The sequence below is a fragment of the Siphateles boraxobius genome, unplaced genomic scaffold, assembly GCF_051911475.1.
Source record: "Siphateles boraxobius isolate OS27281-9 unplaced genomic scaffold, OSU_SipBor_1 29, whole genome shotgun sequence".
NCBI classification, from domain to species: domain Eukaryota; kingdom Metazoa; phylum Chordata; class Actinopteri; order Cypriniformes; family Leuciscidae; genus Siphateles; species Siphateles boraxobius.
Window position 1 is genome coordinate 3,146,253 of NW_027508908.1, and position 20,445 is coordinate 3,166,697.

The 20,445-nt window shown below is 37.7% G+C and overlaps 2 protein-coding genes across 3 annotated transcripts; one reads left to right on the forward strand and one right to left on the reverse strand.

Annotated features, from left to right (window-relative positions):
- The first annotated feature begins 13,681 nt into the window (after window positions 1-13,681).
- On the forward strand, window positions 13,682-15,628 carry LOC143753593 (uncharacterized). Of its 2 annotated transcripts, XR_013207773.1 has the most exons (3): window positions 13,682-13,750; window positions 14,005-14,258; window positions 14,987-15,628. XR_013207773.1 is itself a non-coding variant. In XM_077246083.1 (2 exons), the coding sequence occupies exon 2, from the start codon at window positions 15,022-15,024 to the stop codon at window positions 15,175-15,177; it is 156 nt and encodes a 51-aa protein (XP_077102198.1). In that variant the 5' UTR covers window positions 14,120-14,258; window positions 14,987-15,021; the 3' UTR covers window positions 15,178-15,308. The 2 variants fall into 2 exon arrangements, 1 of the variants encoding a protein (XP_077102198.1); XM_077246083.1 differs by lacking the exon at window positions 13,682-13,750 and having other exon boundaries at window positions 14,120-14,258; window positions 14,987-15,308.
- srd5a2a (steroid-5-alpha-reductase, alpha polypeptide 2a) lies at window positions 15,568-19,643 on the reverse strand. Its single transcript, XM_077246082.1, has 5 exons — window positions 19,254-19,643; window positions 17,739-17,902; window positions 17,276-17,377; window positions 16,083-16,233; window positions 15,568-15,838 (listed from the first exon to the last, which is right to left on the reverse strand). Exons 1-5 carry the CDS (start codon window positions 19,526-19,528, stop codon window positions 15,772-15,774), a joined length of 759 nt encoding a protein of 252 aa, XP_077102197.1. The 5' UTR covers window positions 19,529-19,643; the 3' UTR covers window positions 15,568-15,771.
- Window positions 19,644-20,445: the final 802 nt, after the last annotated feature.

Sequence of the window (20,445 nt, forward strand, 5' to 3'; positions counted from 1 at the left end):
GAATTTGGTCTTTTCTTTTTTTGGAAACAATCCAACAACGAGTTTTGGTTTGCGTGTCATAAACCTTATTTTTATCAAATAATTTTTCTAATAATTTAAAGGAAACTCTATGGTTTAAATACGAATCCTAAACTGTCTATTATGCCATAAAAATACATTTTACACTGTAAAATATTGCACTGGATAAATATTTGTCTTGTGTTGCATGAAACTTGCTTACACATGAGGTCTGATTCGTCAGTGAATCATTCTGTGAGTCAGTTCATTTAAATGAATCAGTTGAACGGGTTCTCAAATTGATCTGAATTCACTGATTCATTGAATGATGAAAAATCCTTATCCAGTATTCACTAACATGTAAGATCATGTAAATTAATTCATAAAAAAGTGTAGGACTCTTCAAATGCTGATATACAACATAAATCTATATTAGTGCTGTCAAATCGATTAATCGCATCTTACATAAAAGTTTGTTAATCGATTAATCGCGCCTAACATAAAGGTTTGTATATGTGTATATATATATGTATGTGTGTGTGTGTATAAATATGTACACACACATATAGTTACAAACTTTTATGTTAGATGCAATTAAACATGATTAAGTGATTTTCAAAGTTTTATATTAGATGTGATTAATCGATAATTGACAGCATTAATGTATATATATATATATATATATATATATATATATATATATATATATAGGCACATATTTACACATATTTTGCTCTGACTTTTATGTTTAACTGAATTGACAACACAAATCTGTATGGAATTTAACGTTCTAAGTGCATACTAACAAATGGAGATTATGTATCAAACGCCGTATGATCTCCTGTCTAGTTCTAAGAATATTGTAAATGTTTCCTTATTTATGCTTGATATAATGTAACCCAGGTTCTGAATTGCAGGTCTGACACGTTGGACACAGCCGTAACCGTCCCAACAGGGTCCACATTGTGTGTGGCTAGACGTTCAGCTGAGCGCGGCGGGTGGGCGACCATGTGAGACAGGTTATGAAAGGCCCTCACACTATCTCTCTCTGCTGTCGTGGGAAAGCTGAAGATGCACACCAAAATAGACGGCATGAGATGCGTTTGCCTAACGTGTTTGCAAAGGCATTGCACAAAGAACGTCTTCTTCTAGCTTTTCAGCTTCAATCAGCTTTTCTTTGGAAACCCCGCGATGACCCTTTCTCAACAGGCCTGATTCGCTGAAGCACTGAACATGTGCAAAACTGTTTTTCTGGAGCTAAAGTGACTGACATGCACTGATCATTAATCATGTCACTGAAATGACGCATTGAGAAAGTATTTGGACACCTGAGACATTTAAAAATGTATGCATGGCATTGCATTACAACAAAAATATCAAACCATGAATTTATTAAAGCACAATCACACTTTTCAAGCATAAACATGAGTTTGTTAAAGGTATTAAACAGCCCACGTTGACAAGTTGACAAAATTCACTTTTAGCACATATGCACATTTAAAATATATAATGACAGATGACATTAGTGGGAAGTCAGAAGTATTAGTGGGAGGGGCATGTTTATTCCAGAGAGTATTTGATTGGACAAAAATGTGTAGTTCAAGATGAGTCATCAATATATTGGGTCAGGATTATAATTTAGTATATACTATATATATATATATATATATATATATATATATATAGTATATACTAAATTATAATTATATATATAATATATATATATAGTATATACTAAATTATAATCCTGACCCAATATATTGATGACTCATCTTGAACTACACATTTTTGTCCAATCAAATACTCTCTGGAATAAACATGCCCCTCCCACTAATACTTCTGACTAGCAATAGCAAGTAGCAAATCATTCATGTGCAAAGTTATGAAGTAAAATAATGAATGGTGACTAAAATGGGATGAGCCCTTAGAAATGTCCTATTGTTCCAAAAGGAAATGTCAACACGGGAAACAACTGCGCACGTCAAGCAATTTCACTTGGTCATTTAGCAATAAAACACACAGATATGCTGTTCAAAAAGTGTTTCGAATCTTTCTTGTCTAACATTAGTGTATCATGTTCAGCTGTGAGAACTTGAGGATAACTAAACTTCATCCATCAGTTGCTTAAATCTTTTTTTTTGAAAACTTAGTTCTGAGAAAAGCTCTAGCAGCATTTAAGCACAGATGACACTTGGTTTGACATTTTGAATGCAATGACAATGCAATTTTTAAGTACTGAATAATCCAAATGCTTTCAGGGGCCACTCATTTTTTTTTTCATTTTAACAGATGTATAGCAAGCAGAAGCAGTCAGAACAAATGCCTTCTGTGAGAGTCCCACAGTTGTCTGAAGACGTAGAGAAATCCATAAACACATTCTGACTATTAATCGAACTGACCCTTCGTTTCCTGGTCATCAGAACAGAAAATATGACCATTTCGCCGACTTCAAAGCCTAAGAACTGGGTCAGGCTGAAGGAAAGTCTCTCTGAAACTTGACTTGGCCACAGTCTCCAACGCTAATGGCTCCATCACGTTAACAAATTTGTCACGGTAACTGGACTCAGTGTCCGCTTCAGAACAACACTGCCAGGGCTGAGGTGATGAAACATGAGCTTCCAGAAGGAGTTTTATCGTCATTTGTTCTATAAAAGCGTATTAGAAACTGATCTCTGTGTGTGTGTTTGTACTGTTAGGAGAGTTATTCCAGAGCAGAAAGTACAATTCCAACACCATTGGCCACAGAATTTTCCGTCATTTATGAGGCAAGTTTCCCCGCCATTGATGTAATTCTCACATCAGCTCAGAGATCCAGTCAGTGACGATCACACGTTGACCTGATTGGTTACAAGGTAGTTTGTGACGTCAGAAACACCAGCGATTTCAAACCGTGTTTTTGAGACTGTCTTTGGTTCACTGCAGTTTTAAGTAAAAAATACTCAGCAATGGTGTTGACTTATGAATTTGCGCATGGTTTGTCTTAAACCGTATTAAAAATATCACACAGACATATAAACAACATTAAAAGCTTGATTTTCACCACAGGGGGAATTTAAATGTCACTACATGTTTTAGAACATTCAGAGAACATTCAAACATTGCCATGATGAATTCCATATGATGAAATGGAATGTTGCCTGAACATTTCGAACTAAAACATTTCAGAAAAAAAAGTTCCATAATCGATGTATAAACAATGTTTGGTGCTAATGCTGTGAGAAAATCGTCAAAGACTAAATCTCTGAACAAACATTGTATTAACGTTACTGGAAGAATGTTTGTTCATAACTTTGAAAGAATCTTTCCAGAACATTAGCCAAAGATTTGAGAACTAGGCTACCGATGTTAGATGGGTATGCAGCATAATAATTCCTCATTTTGGCCAAATTATGAGGCCTTCATGGAGAAAGCAAACCCATAATGCATTGCAATGTGGTAGGTGAAAACATCCATCCATTCAAGATGGTGGAAAAAGTGGGAGAACTGTCAATTATAAATACCTAATACCTAAAGTATCAAAAGAAGTAGACCAATTGTCTATTTTTGTGCCATTGTTAGCTTAGCAACATGTTAGCGACCAACTATTTTGAAATCAACTGTGAGTTAAGTTTCCTGTGAGGTGCTCTACCGGTGTGACTTCTTGCTGGGCAGTACGTGCTTTTGGAACAGAACCATTGTATGAATTTCAGACGCCATATACACTCACGCATTCTCCTAAACGCAAACCAACACAGGTCTCTTGACAGACAACTCAGTACACATGCACAGATTCGCGCACCCTGAGGAGACAGGGGCCTATTCCTGCAGAAACACTTTCCCAGCGCAGCCACACCCGGGGTCAATAATTAGGCCCGTATCATGACTCAGCTGTCTCACATTGTGTGTGAGACAGCGAAACAGAGACACGAGACTGCGTGGGAACTTATGTGTCCTCAGATGATGATGTCGACTTTCTTTTAGGCCGAAGAATGTGCACAATAAAATAAGGAGACAGGGAGATAATGGCAGAAAGAATAGCAGCCGCCCCTCAGGCTTTAGTCAGCAATTTAGACTACAGTTGCATTGACAAATAGCTTATTTACAGACTAACAGAGGCAGTTTGCCACCGATTGTATAGTGATTTGCAAGCACATGATGTTGTTGTACAGGCTATTAACATCATATTAACATCAAAATCATAATTGACTCCATTTACTTTCTCAATGCATGTCCCTGGCAGGGTTGCCAGGTTTGCATAACAAAATCAGCCAAAACCCGCCCAATTGCAGCCAAAACAAGCCCAATCTCGTTCAACGGTCGCTTTACCCGTGCACTAAAAAAACAACTCGCAGTAAGTTTAAAAGTAATTACATGTTATTTGTGTCTATTTTCATATGACCATTGTTGTTCCCTAGTTGAGTTTGTAAATTGATATTGTTTCATAAAATAATAAAAAAAACAGTATAAAAGTAGCCAAAGAGGGAAAGCCGCAGACTTGGTAACAAAGGTCCATGGTTTTATTGTGCATGATTCATCAATGCATGTGTGTTCCAAAGAACAAAAAATGTCTTAATAATCTTTCATCAAAAAACAAAACATACATAAATATAGAAAACAATGAATATTTTTCTATCTATATAATCTATAGCCTATAAACTCAACCAATAAATAAGCAAAAAATGTACATGCCATGATTCACTCTTTTTCAGCCCCACTCCAACGACCTGGTTCATCTTACATTTTGACAGTGCTGAATATATATTCAGTTTCAAGCTAAATGGTCAGATTATTATTATTATTGGTCACTTTACATTTCGGTCAGACAAACCTGCAACGTGGACCAGACTACATTAGACTTGTGCACACATAACTTAACATCTTGTGAAGTCAAAATAGAAATCACATGCTTTCATGCTAATAGCATGAGATCAGTGAAAACCCCCATTTAAAATGGAGAAAAAATAGGGAGAAATGCCAAATACAGTTACTTTAATACCTAAAGAGTCCAAGTTTTATATGCATGCATTGTTAGCTTAGCAACATGCTAAACATAAACACCAGGCTTGTGCTAATAATCATACAGTCACAAAACCACACATTCTTCCATGAACTGATCACACACACTGACACACTCCCGTTTCCTCCGTTCCTTTAATCACTCTGAAACATGAGAGTGTTTAAGAGAGGTCATAAAAACAACATACAGCCTTGCAGCAGAGAGAGAATTTGGCCTTTATCTATAATGTTCCTGTGTCATGGTTTTTAAGGTCTCTTTTATCTGAGCCAAAAACAAAAGCTGGATCTTTGGTTTCGGAGTCAGGAAGTGTGTGATCAAACAGACGGCCGGTGTAAGACAGTCTAGATTTCAGGGCCTCGCCGTTAGCGATTAGCTTATCTGCAAGGCGTTACTGCTGTGTTATTCTTCAGTGTGATAACAGTCTGATTTGCTTCTCTGATGTTGTAGATATTTCCCACAGTATCATATCCTCGACATAGAGCTACACAGGTTTACTTAAACACTTCACAAGTGGCTCGTTGACAAAGAGGTTACCATGTTTTTGAGTAGGTTAAATTCACACATAGCTAATGAACATCACAGCAAAAGCAAACAAAATAATTACTTCACCACAAGTCAGATATAGGAACATGGATGTTTCTGCTCGTTGCATAGACTAATGACATAACTAATATTTGACATAACCAAGGCATTGCTAGGTTTTACACTGTTCTGGATGATTTCTATAGTGTTACTATGCAATTGGGTCTTCTTCGGGTGGTTGCTAAATTGATGCTAGTGTCTTCTCAGTGGTTATTTGGTTATTTATATATGCTGTTCTGGGTTGTTTTTAGGATGTTCTGGGTGGTTGCTAGGTGGTTTCCATGTCATTGCTAAGTAATTGGTAACATGTACTACTAGGTGCTTGTTTCTTTCCTTAAAAAGGAAATAGCAAAAAATCATTCCTTCCTTAATATTGCGTACATCTGAGTGTAACAGATTATTCGAAAAAAGATTATCGACAGATTATAGTACAATCTACAAATGTAGATTCTATGCATGGTTGTTGATTGTGTGCAGGCATATGTAAATGCAAGTTTGCAAGGTTTGTTCAAGAATATTATTTAATCAATATTTTTGTCTTATTTCTCCAGTGTAAATATTTAAACATTCATAAGAGAAGATAAATTTACTTGAGAAGCAAAATTGGATGAGATGTTCAGGCTTGTTGTCAGAAAATAGAACCTCTTATTTTAAATCAATGTAATTGTTTTTAAGAAATAGACTCTGAAATAGAATTTGTTCTATGTTCTGAACATTTAAATTATTTTTACATTTAAAAAAAAAATGTCCTTGGTTATTACTAATCGTTAGCTACAACATTAAGAGGACGTTCCATTGTATAATTTTGCAAACATTATGGAAATATTTTTTAAATGTTATCTGAACAATCTGAAACAAGAAGTTAGTAGCATTTAAATAGCGTACATTAGATGAACGTCCAACTAAATTCTGAAAAACACTTGTGAATAATGTATAAATAATATTTTGAGAACATTATTAACTCTTTCACAGCCAGTGTGTTTTAAAAAAGTTGCCAGTCACCGCCAGCATTTTTGATAATTTTCTCAAAACTTTAAGTGTGCAAGAGCTGATCCTGTTGCAGTGTTTTAGATGGAGTATGTGGTGCTGAGAGTCCAGCTCTCTCTGTGGACTCACCACTGGGCTGTTTGTGTGTATTTTATCACCCTACAGTGCAAACTGTTGACAAACCGCATGCTATTGCGGTGCACGAGGAATGTAGGTCAGGCACAAGTAAAACTAAAAGTCTGACCTGTTCAGGCCCTCTGAAGTTCAAAAACAAAGTGGACTAAAGTCCAGATTCACAGATGTACTGCAAGCACTCGAGAACACACACACACACACACACGCAAGCACGCACACACTCATTCACCCCAGCAGTTGTCATACGTGCTTATCCAGCCCCCACATCTACACAATATATATATTCATTTCTGTGGTATTTGTCAGGGAGAAAATTTTTAGCCCAAGTTTTTTAAATGCGAATGCAAAAATGACATGATGATAAATCATGTTTTAGTCAAGCAGTGATGTTCAGTTCCCAGAACAGCGGAGAGTCATCTTTGATTGACGGCGATTCATTCATTCCCGTCTAACAAATTACTACCTCCACCTTTGATGACAACATCAGGACATCCTTTCTTACATCACATATGAGAAGCTACTGGATTAAGGTGTGTCCACCAAACACACACACACACACACACACACACACACACACACACACACACACAAACACACACACACACTGTTATCTCGGTTTAGATACATCTGCAGTTACAGGTAAAACTTTTGGGTGTGTCCGTGCTGAGTTCCATTTCAAGTGTTCTGGAACAAACCTTCAAAACAAAGTTAACAGAGTCTAGGCAGAAAGCTTAAAAACGATTTTAAAACATTAAATCATTGTTGTACTTACTAATGTGTTTCTAGCTGTTGCCTGGGTATTCTAGACTGTTGCTGATATGTTGTAAGCTGTTGCTAGGACATCTCTCGACTGTTGCTGGGTAGTCTGGAGTGTTTCTAGGGTTTTGCTGTATAGCTGCTGTTGCTAGTGCATTGCTAGGCTGTTGCTGCACTGTTCTCGGGAGTTGTTACTGTGTTGTTAGGTTGTTGCTGGACTATTCTAGACTGTTGCTATGGTGTTGCTAGACTACTGCTGGGATGTTATAGGCTGTTGCTATATCACTAAGCTGCTGCTGTAGTGTTTTAGGGAGTTGTTAAGGTATTGCTAGACAGTTACTAGGCGTTACTAAGCTATTGCTGGGGTATTCTATAGGCTGTTGCTAATACATAGCTGTTGCTGTGCACTAGGGGGTTGTTAGGCTGTTGCTGGTTTGTTCTATGCAGTTGCTAGGCTGCTGCAGTGGTGTTCTATGCAGTAGGCTGTTACAAGGCTATTTCTAGGGTATTATAAGCTGTTGCTAGTGTGTTGCTGTGCTGTTCTTGGGAGTTTTTAGGGTGTTGTCAGGTTGTTGCTGGACTATTCTAGGCTGTTACTAGACTGCTGCTCGGATGTTATAGGCTGCTGCTTTGACATTGCTAGGCTGCTGCTGCAGTGTTATAGGGAGTTGTTAGGGTGTTGCTAGGCTGCTGCTGGGGTGTTCTATGCAGTAATTAAGGTGTTACTATCTATTGCTGAGGTATTCTATAGGCTGTTGCTAGTGTATTTATGTTGCTGTGGTGTAGTTACTAGGTGTCACGATGAGGTGGAAGCAAGGAGGAAGCAGGATCCAATTGCAGCACACTTTATTTAATAAACTCAAACTACATAAAGACACTGGCTAGGGCACAAGACTAAGGAACAGAACCACGAACATCAAGGTACAACAACAACATTATTAAGAACTCACAAAGACTGGACTGAAACACAGGGCTTAAATACAAGGCCAAACAAGCTAAACAAGATAACAAGGGGGCGTGGTATACATGAACACAAACGAGGAGCGGGAAAACTGAACAGGACTGAACCAAAAGCACAAAGACCGGGGGAACACAGACAGACATTACAACACTAGGGTGTTGCTAGGCTGCTGCTGTGGTGTTCTTTGCCTGGCTAGGCTGTTATTGGGCAATTCTGCAGACAAACAAAAAATATATGATAGGTCATATTTTAATTTCAAATATCATTCGAATCTTGTCCCAAACATTTTATTATTATTAGTAGTAGTAGTATTATTATTGTCATTATTATTATTATTTATTTATTTATTTTTTTCCAGTGAAGGTTTGAGTTTAGATGTAGGGTTAGAGTTTCAGGATGTGTGTGTGTGTGTGTGTGTGTGTGTGTGTGTGTGTGTGTGTGTGTGTGTGTGTGTGTGTGTGTGTGTGTGTGTGTGTGTCTGTGTGTGTGTGTGTCTGTGTGTGTGTGTGTGTGTGTGTGTGTGTGTGTGTGTGTGTGTGTGTGTGTGTGTGTGTGTGTGTGTGTGTGTGTGTGTCTGTGTGTGTGTGTGTGTCTCTGTGTGTGTGTGTGTGTTTCCTATTTTTCATGTACTGTAGGTGAAGGAAAATTATGCACGTTTCCTCTTAAAAATTTCCTGGGAGTGAGACAGAGAGGGAAAAAAAGGGAAAAGAGTGGGTGAGAGAGGGGAAAGGTCTCACACTAATATCCGTGGTTACTGTCATCTAGGAAATTGCCATGAAGTAGAAATGGAGAAGCTGTAGTACCAGGTGTTACACTCACACAACACACCCAGGCAGACACGAACACACACTTTTACATTTTTTCATAGAGATGTAACCTGGAGACTGTTGTCCTCCAAAAGTGGTAGTCATTATGAAAAGGAGGTAAAGTAATAAGTCTTCAACATTGCTGACTAACCACAACAAATGCACATGTATTTGCAAACACAGAAGACTGGACTGTGTATACAGTGTTTTATTGCATTCTTTTCCATAATACCAGTATAATAGCAATTGTTGTTTTTTTTACAAATAATAATAAAAAAAAATATTTTGAATGGAAGATCATTTTAAATAATACGCATATCAGTCGGGGTTTTCCCAGTCTTGTTTTGAACAAGGTGGTCAAGTCAGCCGAGGTATGCTGGGGTGCCTTGACAAAATCTGGTGTACAACAGCCTTCGATAAGAACAACAATTACAGCAACATCTGTCCCGGGGAGCAGGTGTTTTCTACAAGGCCCTGAGAAACTTATCACTTGGGCAAGAATGAGTTTCAGAGCCATTAAGTCAAGATCACTGGTGCTGAAGAAGGGAAAGCTGGTGGATACATTTCCGCTTCTTGCTATCTGGAAAGACGCATGCCTCTAGTCCACTAGCCCATTTAGAGGTTATTTTTATAGTAAGCTCTTTGATTCCGCACTGAAAGACTCTAACTGCTATTCAAAAGTCCAACAAAGAGCTTGAAGATTGTCTTAAGCTTGGATCTACCAGCATTGCATTCTGCCATGAGTCATGTGGCCTTTGCTGGTCTATGCTGTCCCATTGTCAACAGTTGAATCTCTAGAGAGGAATACCAGCAGATTTCTCCCTCTAGGTGGTTGAGTTTTCCCTGGAGCTTGAGTAGTGGAGAACTATCTGAAACCAGTAATGCTCTGCAGATCCCATTCACTGCTCTCACTGAAGAGTTTATGATGGCATGAACGAGAGAAGCCCAACAGTACAAAGATCCAAGAGACCCAAAGGTGTCACCAGCCAGAAAATGGAGGGCGGAGAATGCCTTAAAGGTGGAGGAGTCCCAGCTAAAGCAGAAGGCATTGGTGGGAAATGTAGCAACTGGCTGAGAAGGTTTGGGATATTTCCCAAAGGTCCAAGTTTGAAAGGCTTGGGGCAAAGATTGTCACACCTGATCCAGCAGAATGTCCGAGCTGGTTTGGAAGAGGAGTAGGTTATGGATGACATGGGAAGGCATATCTCAGTGAAGGATCACCTGGACAAACATCATGCATGCAGACTACTTTCATGTCAAGTTCCTTGTCCAGGGTGTGTATGACCAAGTCCAGCAAACCTCTGTGTCTGGGGCAAGAGCGAAACACCCTCCTGCTCCCTGTGTCCAGGGAAAGGCTCATTGAAACATTTTCTCAGCGGCTGCCCAAAGGCCTTGGGGGAAGACCGTTACCAGGTGCTTGGGGCAGTTGCTGATAGTATAGCTAAGGCCATAAATACCAGCAAAAACCACTGTGCCCCCATAAAGTCCTTCCATTTTGTGAAAGCGGGAGAGAATCACTAGGTACATGCTAAAACAAGGTTGGGCCTCCTCTAACTTGCCTCTGTTGAAAGTTGACCTGGGAAAACAGTTGAAGTTCACACCGCACGCTGTAATAACATGACTCCGGCCAGACACGATCATTAGCTCTGAGGCCACAAAACAGACGGCCATGCTGGAACTTACAGTGTCCTGGGAAGAGCGGATGGAAGAGGCAAATGAGCGGAAACATGCAAAGTACCAGGATCTGGTGAAGACTTTAGCTGTCTGTGGGTCACTGGGGCGGCAAAGAGAATATAAGCCATCAAATCTGCAGAAACAGCCACTAGGTGGCTTAAGAGAGCTGATCCAAAGTTAAAAGAAAATTGAAATTGAAAGATGTAATTGTTGTCATAGCAGGTGTAAACAAGACCTCTGAGTCTCCACAAGCCCAGAGAGAATGGGTGCTGATTGGAGGATTACCATGTGCGAGTGTGTGTGTGTATGGGGTGGGGTGTGGTGGGGTGGGGGGTGTTGGGTAGTTTGGGCATGTTACTGTAACACAAAGTTTCCCACACTAACTACGTGTGTGTGCGCGAATGTGTGTGATGACTGCCATATAGCCCTGAGCTTTTTAGCCAGTTTAAACTGTTCTGTCATTCCTTCAAAACCTGCCATTTCTCTTTCCCAGTCTCCTCACTGCATGGGAAGATGGCAACTGTTTAAGGAGAGATGGAAATAAACAATCACCCTAATACTGGGAATGAGTATGACACATGTTTTCTGTGAAGTGACTTTGTCGTGATCCATTACTACTGTCTGTTTCTGTGAATCTGAGACGTGAATGAAGGCTACAAACCAAGACTGAGACGGACACTCCCTCTCATTAATCTTTATTTAGCATCTTATAGTGATCGAGGCCTATAGAAGTTGTCTTGACACACACACACACACAAACACACACTGTGGGGGAACCTGGCATGGGGGGATTACTTGTGCAGTTAAAGTGTGAGGGAAAATTCTCATGGGAACTGCAGAGATGCTGGCCTGTTTTAACAAATACAGCTTGTTTACCACACAGGCTAATTACAGAGTAGGCCTGGTGTCGAAATGAGTTGGAATGCTGTATTGTGAAGAATATTTCCAGAGAATTGGATTTATGGAAGCATTAATGGAAGAGTTCACCCAAAAATGAAAATTCTGTCATTATTTTCTCACGTCATTCCCAAACACATACGTTGTGATTTGTGTGGTGAATCCTCACATAAATATTTTCCAAATATTCCGGGAACATTCGGAAAACCAGAAACTAATGTTATGGTAACCTAATGGGAAGCAAAAATAGTTAGTATCGGCTGTTGTTGTAGGCCAGAAAGAGCTGCTTGAAGATGTTCCTACACGTACGAGCATCACTTGCAATTGAGTAAGAGCATCACTTGCAATTGAGTTTTCCTGTAATTCCTACAGTCATGTCAGTGGATCGGAACTATGTGGAACGAATGATCTTGCGTTTAATGTTGGAGTATCAAATCCTCCGAAAGCTCCACACCCTATCATTAGTGTCAGGGGCGCGGCTAGAAATGTTGGGCCCTATGAAAGAATATGAGGTTGGGCCCCCTACCCCACCCATTCCATTAATAACATCGATCTCTGGGGGCCCCAAAAGTGTGTGGGCCCTTAGAATCGTCCTAACTTTTCCCCCCTTAGCGGCACCCATGATTAGTGTCTTTAAACAGATAAGACCCAGATGCTGCACATTCCTGGCATTATAAAAGAAACTTCACAGACTATAATAATACATGAATGTCAGTCAGAATGTCATTACATTTTATAGATGTTTTTGGAGATTGTAAAAGCTGTCAAAGCAACAGTTTTGGCTTTGACTAACTTAAAATTAAAATAATAATACACACAATAACACGAAACAACAATACAAGTTGTATGCACTTCACTAGTATTCCCGTACGAACTATTGCTCATAACTTTTTCAATCCTGTGATCACGTACATGTTTATACTGTATATGAGGCTATAATATATGTGAGTAGCTCCCTCTGCTGGTTCTTTATAGGCGTTACATTTTTTTCTCAAATGAAAACCTACCTGTTTGATTGATTGATTTTCTTTTGAACCAATAATATCCTGCCGCATGAAAAGTTAACCAATTAAAAGTGTCCTGTCATTCAAGAGTTTACAGCATTACTTTAAGGATCAAATCAGCTTTTAAGTCCCCCTTAAATCAACGATTGTATCCCTTAAAACTCATATTTGATCACCAAAATCAAAATGACACACTCACACAAGCTCAGAGATCCACTCGTTGACCTGATTGGTTACTATGTAGTTTGTGACGTCAGAAACAACAGCGATTTCAAACCGTGTTTTTGAGACTGCCTTTGGTTCACTGCAGTTTTAATGAGAAAATACTCAGCAATGGTGTTGACTTGAATTCGCGCATGCTTTGTCTTAAAGGATATTAACACCACATAAACATTAAAAGCTTGATTTTCCCCACATGGGGACTTTAACAAATCTACGGCTGTGGCCGAAATTGCCCACATATACCCTTAAATAGGGCCCTATTTGAGGGTACAGACATTAGTGAACATTATTCGAGTGCACTAATTCAGTCCTGTGTCATGCATGTTAATGTAGGGAATAGTGAATTAGGGTAGCCTATAGGGGGCGATTTCGAACAAAGCCTACATTTTGTTTGTAAATAAATCAAACCCACTATTATAATAATAGAGTCACCCGTTAACAAAATTGATTAATTTATCCTTTTCCTTAAGTAGCTTTTTTACAAATAACCCCCAAATGAGCGATCTAAAAGCAACTTTAGTAAGGAAATTCTTCGTAGGAATAATACTTTAATAGATAGATTTTGCATTACTGTAATAATTTAAATAACATTTAAATGCTTGCGTTGCATTAACATATTTACCTTCAACGGGGGGATTTTCCTACTAATATTTTTAGACAGGACACTTATCGGCGACCTAAGCCTCCATCGTCAGGACCCAAAATGGTGGCGATGTGAAACAAAACGTTGAAGGTGAGTGAGAAATTATACAATCATGTCTACATTTAACACTTGATCGTCTAGAGATATTTAATTTATACACCAGCGTATTTACTTCTAAACATGTCAAAGTAATAAACTAGACCGGTATACAATATTACTGCGTCTGAGTGGATTAATTAACATAACAGTTAACAGAGGAGGAGGGACCCGTCACTTTTCAACTGCAGTGTTTTTAATCTGGCATTAGTTTATTCATGTGTGTTTATGTCTTTTGGTGTCTATAGACATGAGTAAGCTCCGGAGCTTTTGGGATAACTATAAAGTCCTGATTGTTATGGGCTCTGGCCTCGGCTTGGTTCACTGGGGTTGGTACTCGATCAAATCCAATCCACTGCTGAAGAAGAGCAGGGAGGAATATATTCCCGAGCCGGGCATCGTGTCGTACATCGACCCGTCCCCGCCGCCCCTGCCTCCTCTGCCCGAGAAGAGTAGAAAGAGAGAGAGCAAAGCCAAGGAGTAACTGCAGCTACTGCTCGAGGTGGAAAATGTTTTACTTTAACTGATATTTCATCCCGTAATGAAAGTTCTGTCATCATTTACTCACCATGAGAGGCGTTTCTGTCACTTCAACCTTGAGCTGTAACTGACATTGTGCTGCAAAGATTTTGTTTTTGATTCAAGTAATAAAGTCATTGGGGTTTGGAAAGAAATGAGGGAGTAAATTATGACAGAATTCATTTTAACTAGCTCATAGATAAGTGTGTCCAATCTGTTATCAGTCACTTGGGTTCATGTCACTATTTCTAGTTGTTTACAATAAAATATGAGATCACACTGATCTTTCCTCTGATGAAATGTTTAATCTTATCTGTGAAGATAACAGGATTTTCTTGATAATGACAGGTTTGGTCAAAGTGTAGTGTGTGCTATTTTTATAATGGCACTTCTCTGTTACTACCGGGCAAAATTCCCAAACGCTTGTCATAACAACACGCACCCAACACTCTCACCGGCCACTTTATTAGGTACACCTTGCTAGTCCTGGGTTGGACCCACTTTTGCCTTCAGAACTGCCTTCATTCTTCGTGGCACAGATTCAACAAGATGCTGGAAACATATTATCATGACATCATCATCATCACGCAGTTGCTGCTGATTTGTCGTCTGCACACCCATTATGCGAATCTCACGATCCACCACATCTCAGATAACAACACCTCTATTGATTAGCTTTTTCTTTCCTAACTTTCTCACTTGCATTCGCAGGTCCTGAGCTGCACCTCCCCTTGAGGACAGAGAAGATGAGAAACCAGAGCTGGCTTAGGAAGAACTGGTTTTGGGTTGCCGGCGGTGCATTTGCTGGCATCCATTTTAGCACATGGCTCCTGCAGAAGGCGATGAAGAGTTCGGTGCGCACGGAACGGCAGATCAAAAGCAAGATGGCTTCAGAGGAGTGACCGCAAATTCTATGTGCATTTGAGTGATTATAGGGTTTATCACAATACGTTGTTTTCTGTTCGGTGACAAATTAAAATTACACACTCTGTTTCTGATGCACACATATATGGAAATCATTTGAAAGTAATTCAATTTTAATTCTAATCTATCGCCATGAAGCATTTACTAAGGGGAAAACAATAGTGGTGCGTATCGACCGCATTCAGTGAAACGCTTCAGTTCAGTGGACTTTAAACGGCAGCTTTGCTCGGTTTGCGTTTCATGTTTGAGCACCAATGACACGACATAATCATTTACTCATGTCATAATCATTTATGACGGATGAATAGTTTTATGACAGGTCCATGCTCAAATGGGAATATGTATATAAATGACCATTCTCCACTATGTACAGTTGTAAACAGGTTTTTAATGGTGTATTTAAAAATAATAAATACAAACCTTCAGAAATGTCTCCTTGGGTGATGTTTGTGTGTGTGAGCAGGATATGCGGTAACAACATCCGCACTTGCAGTTCTTATTTAGCCCATGGCTTGTTTTCATGAGAACTTTGTAGTTTTTTCCCTTTATAAAATGTTTATGGCCGCCGACTGTTACAGCAGAAAAGGGATCACAGCCTTTCTTGATTTGGGGTAATCTTTAAATTTCTCCAAGTAATACCTGTGAAGAAGACAAGCAGGCATTTACTTTCAGGTTGTTAGCATAAGATAAAGACATAAACACTTTACTATAATCCATTAATGTAACTTTGTGTTCTGGATTGACTTAAAAAGTCAGTCAACATTTAAACGTTAAGATAATGTCATGTATCCCTTTTTATCAAAACTTTTTGGTTTTGAATGAATTATGTTTATAAATAAATAGTATAATCAAAAGTAGAAATCTTTTGGGGTTGGAGGAGCACCTGTGATGATGGTAGGCTCGTGGCCCAATGGAGCAGACGGTGAACAGAGCGAAGGAGAACGCAGGAAAGGACCAGCTGGCCACAGCGTATCCACACCATTCAACGATCTCCCCAAAGAAGTTTGCGCCGGAGACCAACTCAAACATTCCTCCTAAAGATAACACAATGCAAATATTTAGTTTACAATTGAATTAAGAAATGAGGAGGTTCAGTCCCACACAAAACCTTTTTAGGAGTATATATATATATATATATTTGTGATTTTTTTAGACCATAAAGAAATAAATATGAATTGTCTTTATGCTATAAATTAATCATTTATATTGGTTACACTTTATTTTAAGGTGTCCATGTTACAGTGGAATTATACATTTAAGTCCTGAGTAATAAGTACATGTACTTACTATAGGATTAGGGTTTGGTTTAGGATTAGTTGCATGTAATTATGCCTAATTTATAGTTATTAATATAGTAAATACATGTAATGTGTAAAAAGGCACATTAAAATAGTGTTACCATTATATTTATAATAATTATATATATTATAATATTATATGTATAGTAATAGTATAGTAATGTATTTATACCTACCAATACACACATATACAATATAATGTATGCACATATTTATATTATATATGTATTTATATAATTTTATACTATATACTAGATATAGTAGAAATTATTTTATAATTTAGATTTCTTTTCTATTATTTTATATATATATATATATAATATAATACATGACTGTATATTTTATAAGAAATATAATTTATTAATTTATAACAATATATATATATATATATATATCATTTTATATTATATAATATATATATATTTATAAATAATAATAATATGTATAATACATGACTATATTAATTTTATAATATAATTTTTTTATAACAATTTATATATATTTTATATAATATATTATTTAATATTTATATTCTATTATCTATTATTTTATATACTGTACATGTATATCTAAAAGTATAATATATATAATGATTGTATATTTATTCATAAGAAATATAATTTATCAATTATATATATAATAAAATTATAATTATACATTTAATAATATTATATATAACTCATGCAATTAAGTTTTAGTTATATTCAATATAGTTTTTCTTTTCAATTTTTGTACTTTCCCTCACATAATTATTCATAAATCATAATCAAACACTGACCTATAGGGATTTTATAGCTGAGCTCTCCTGGTTTCCGCAGGTTTCGTAAAATATAGTCGCTGTGGATGTTGATGGCCATTCCAGAGAAAAACATCAACACACCTGGAAGAAACATTCATTTCAATTGAGTGTTTTTATTATTTATTATAACCAATGAAACAGCAGCACTAATTGATTCCATTCAAATGAATCACGTAGTTGATCAAAAAGATCGGTCACACTTTATATCAGGTGCTGCTATTGAGGTGGGTGACAGGTTAGGAGGTTTAAGTGTGGGTTAAAAATAACCCAAGGTAAAAATAAAAATAGTCCAAAGTACAAGTACAATGTAAAAACATGCATGTACACAATAAATGCTTTGTATTAAAAGACTTATTGAAACATTAGTACATAGTAGTTAAAGACACTTAATATAAATTGGGACCAAAAGATCTAATGGTCTATTATTATTAGCACCATGTACCAGTTATGAAGCGTGTGTCTCTGTGCCATTCGGTGTGGTACTGAGTGCAGTGGAGCATGAAGTGACCCTGCAGAAAGCCATTCACAGAGCAGAAGATGGCCGCACTCACCACAATGTGGAGAGGAGACGGTCGGCCTTTGGTCAGTAAGGAAAACACAAAGGTCCTGCAAAACAGCAAAGAGTGTGAGCAAACAGTCGCCGCAAAAAGTGATTTTCTTTCATCCTGGAAGAATGTTGATTTCAGCTGGGATATGTGACTGTATCATACTGTATAAACACAGACTTACAGGATATGTATATAGAAAAATAGTATGTTATGTTTAGAGATTTGATTTGCATGGTTCTGGCATTTTCGGTAAAAAAGACAATGTGCCTAAAAATAGACATGTGGGCAGTAAGCCTGAGTACTGAATGCAAGTACATTCCTGTTTTAACTGAAAGCAAGTGCAAACCTGTTCAACTTAAACTGTGTCTAGATTATGTTTCAGTAACATACTGGCGGTTGAGCAATAAAATATTACAACGATGGTATCTTAAATGTTGCTTCTTCAGCTCAAATCAGGATAAAAATGTTTATATTTCCAGCTGGGTAAGTCAATGAGGATATGAGGATGATGATTTTTTAAAATGTATTAATCACATCCATCTTCATGTAAAAGCAACAGTGGTTCAATTGAGTAACAAAAAGATGTGAACGTGATATTTGCCTTTGTTGGTGTGCATTGTTGCTCTGTTATGAAAAGAAGCCAGTTGACTGTTGAGGGGTGCTGTTACAAAACATATTTCCTTCCCGTTCATTCCACTGAACTGAGCTGAACCTTAACTGAAACAGAAACAACTTCTGCCTGTACACCAAAAAGACATAGAAACGTACATCACCGGGTTTAATGAACTTGAGTAACTGTACTTTACTATGCTAAAGTAGTATGTTTGAGAGTTTGAACTTAGTTTGAAGTACAAACTACATTTGTGCAGGCTATCATTCCTTCATTTAATTTGCCCCATTTTATTGAGTTGGTATGCCGGTTTAAATCAAATTATGATCAAATTATACTGACTAGAGCAAGATATATGAATTATAATCACTGCTGAAGATGGACAATCTTAACTCAAGTGTGAATGCAGTCAGTGAACAGCTATTTTCAATTGCTGACTGTTATAATATCAACTTCTTAACAATTTAGGTGGCAGATGTCCACTAATTATAATATATAGGCTAATATATTATTTCAGTGCATCTTACAACTTGTTATGGACGTAAACACTATGATAGTGATTATACTTCATGCACCGCTCACTTTCCTATTCCAAAACTTTATCTGATTATCTGATACCGGCAACAAGCATGCATACAGTCCTGCCTAACCGAAACTGTGTTTAGATTAGCCTATGTTTCAGTAACATACCGGGTGAAACTCAACTGTGCTTCTCTAGAACACTCAAGTTCCTTGTCAGTATTAAAATGTAATGCTTGTTAAGGTATTGCTAATCTATAAGTGAAATGTGAGTTATTACCTTTGAAAGTAGTGCAAACAAAAGGTCCAGAGCAGTAAATGTCTTCCTATCCCCGGCAAGCTTTCTGTTGTCAAAAACAAGAGCGCAGGAACAAGGAATGATGGAAGTTCCTGAATAAACCAGCCCACCCTGGCTGGGACCATCATCTCGGGGGATTTTGTGTCCACATAACGTCCGTACGGCGTGTGCGTGGTGAATTGCCGCAGGAGGTAAAGCAATCCACCGACTACAAAACCCCAGCTGCAATAGTGAATGGTGTTTTCCTGGCAAATCATTGCTTCTTCTGTTATGTTTCTCAGTGCACAGTGTGCTCTTCTCGCAGTTTTGAAACCACCCTCATGTAAAACACTTGGGTTCCTCCCACCACATGTTATTGGCTCTGTACAGTATGTGCCTGAAATGTACAAGAGCAAATAAACATCTGGAATCAATGAGTGACTGCAGTCAAACAAAGAAAGAATCCCATGACAACACTGAGAAACTGGGATCCTGTGAGATGCTCTAAAATACTCCTGAATTTCTGAAATCCATTTGGTACACTCTCAGAAAAAAGGTACAAAAGCGGTCACTGGGGCAGTACCCTTACACTTTCAAAATATGTACAATTTATAGTACATATACCCCCAGTTTCACAGACAAGGGAGGCTTAAGCTAGTCTCAGGTTAAAATGCATGTTTGATCTGTTTTAACTGAAAGCAACTTGCACTGACATATCTTAAAATATGTCAGTGCCATTGTTTTGCGTTAAGGTACTAATATGTATCTTTTAGTGGTAAATATAGTACAAATGTGTACTTTTTTAAAGGGTACCACCGCAGTAAAAGATTCTGTACCCACAGAATAACGTACAATCACTAGACTAGTGATCATCAAATCCCTTTTAACAGTTTATTTCACAGACTTAGACAAGTTTTCTACTTTTTTCCCACAAAACCTTTAGTATCATTACAAACACTGAATTAATACCAACATATAAAAGTAAGAATAGGACATATCTGATTTTGGGAATTGGACAATATTTATAGAATAGCAATAGAATAGCTTTACAGTCAACTGTTTTTTTTGTTTTTTGTTTTTGCAGTAGCTACTATCTCATATTAATAACCGTTAAAGCAAGACTATGTAAACAAAAAAACACAGCAACTGTCCATCATGTTCTATAAGATCATCATGTTTGTAGCATGATCCAGGG

Coding starts and splice junctions, on each gene's coding strand:
- LOC143753593 (XM_077246083.1), top strand. CDS start 15,022: ATGAGAAACCAGAGCTGGCTTAGGAAGAACTGGTTTTGGGTTGCCGGC.
- srd5a2a (XM_077246082.1), bottom strand. CDS start 19,528: ATGATTTGCCAGGAAAACACCATTCACTATTGCAGCTGGGGTTTTGTA. Junction 17,903..19,253: donor TGTTTGCACTACTTTCAAAG/GTAATAACTCAC, acceptor GCTGTTTTGCAG/GACCTTTGTGTTTTCCTTAC. Junction 17,378..17,738: donor AGACACACGCTTCATAACTG/GTACATGGTGCT, acceptor TGTTTCTTCCAG/GTGTGTTGATGTTTTTCTCT.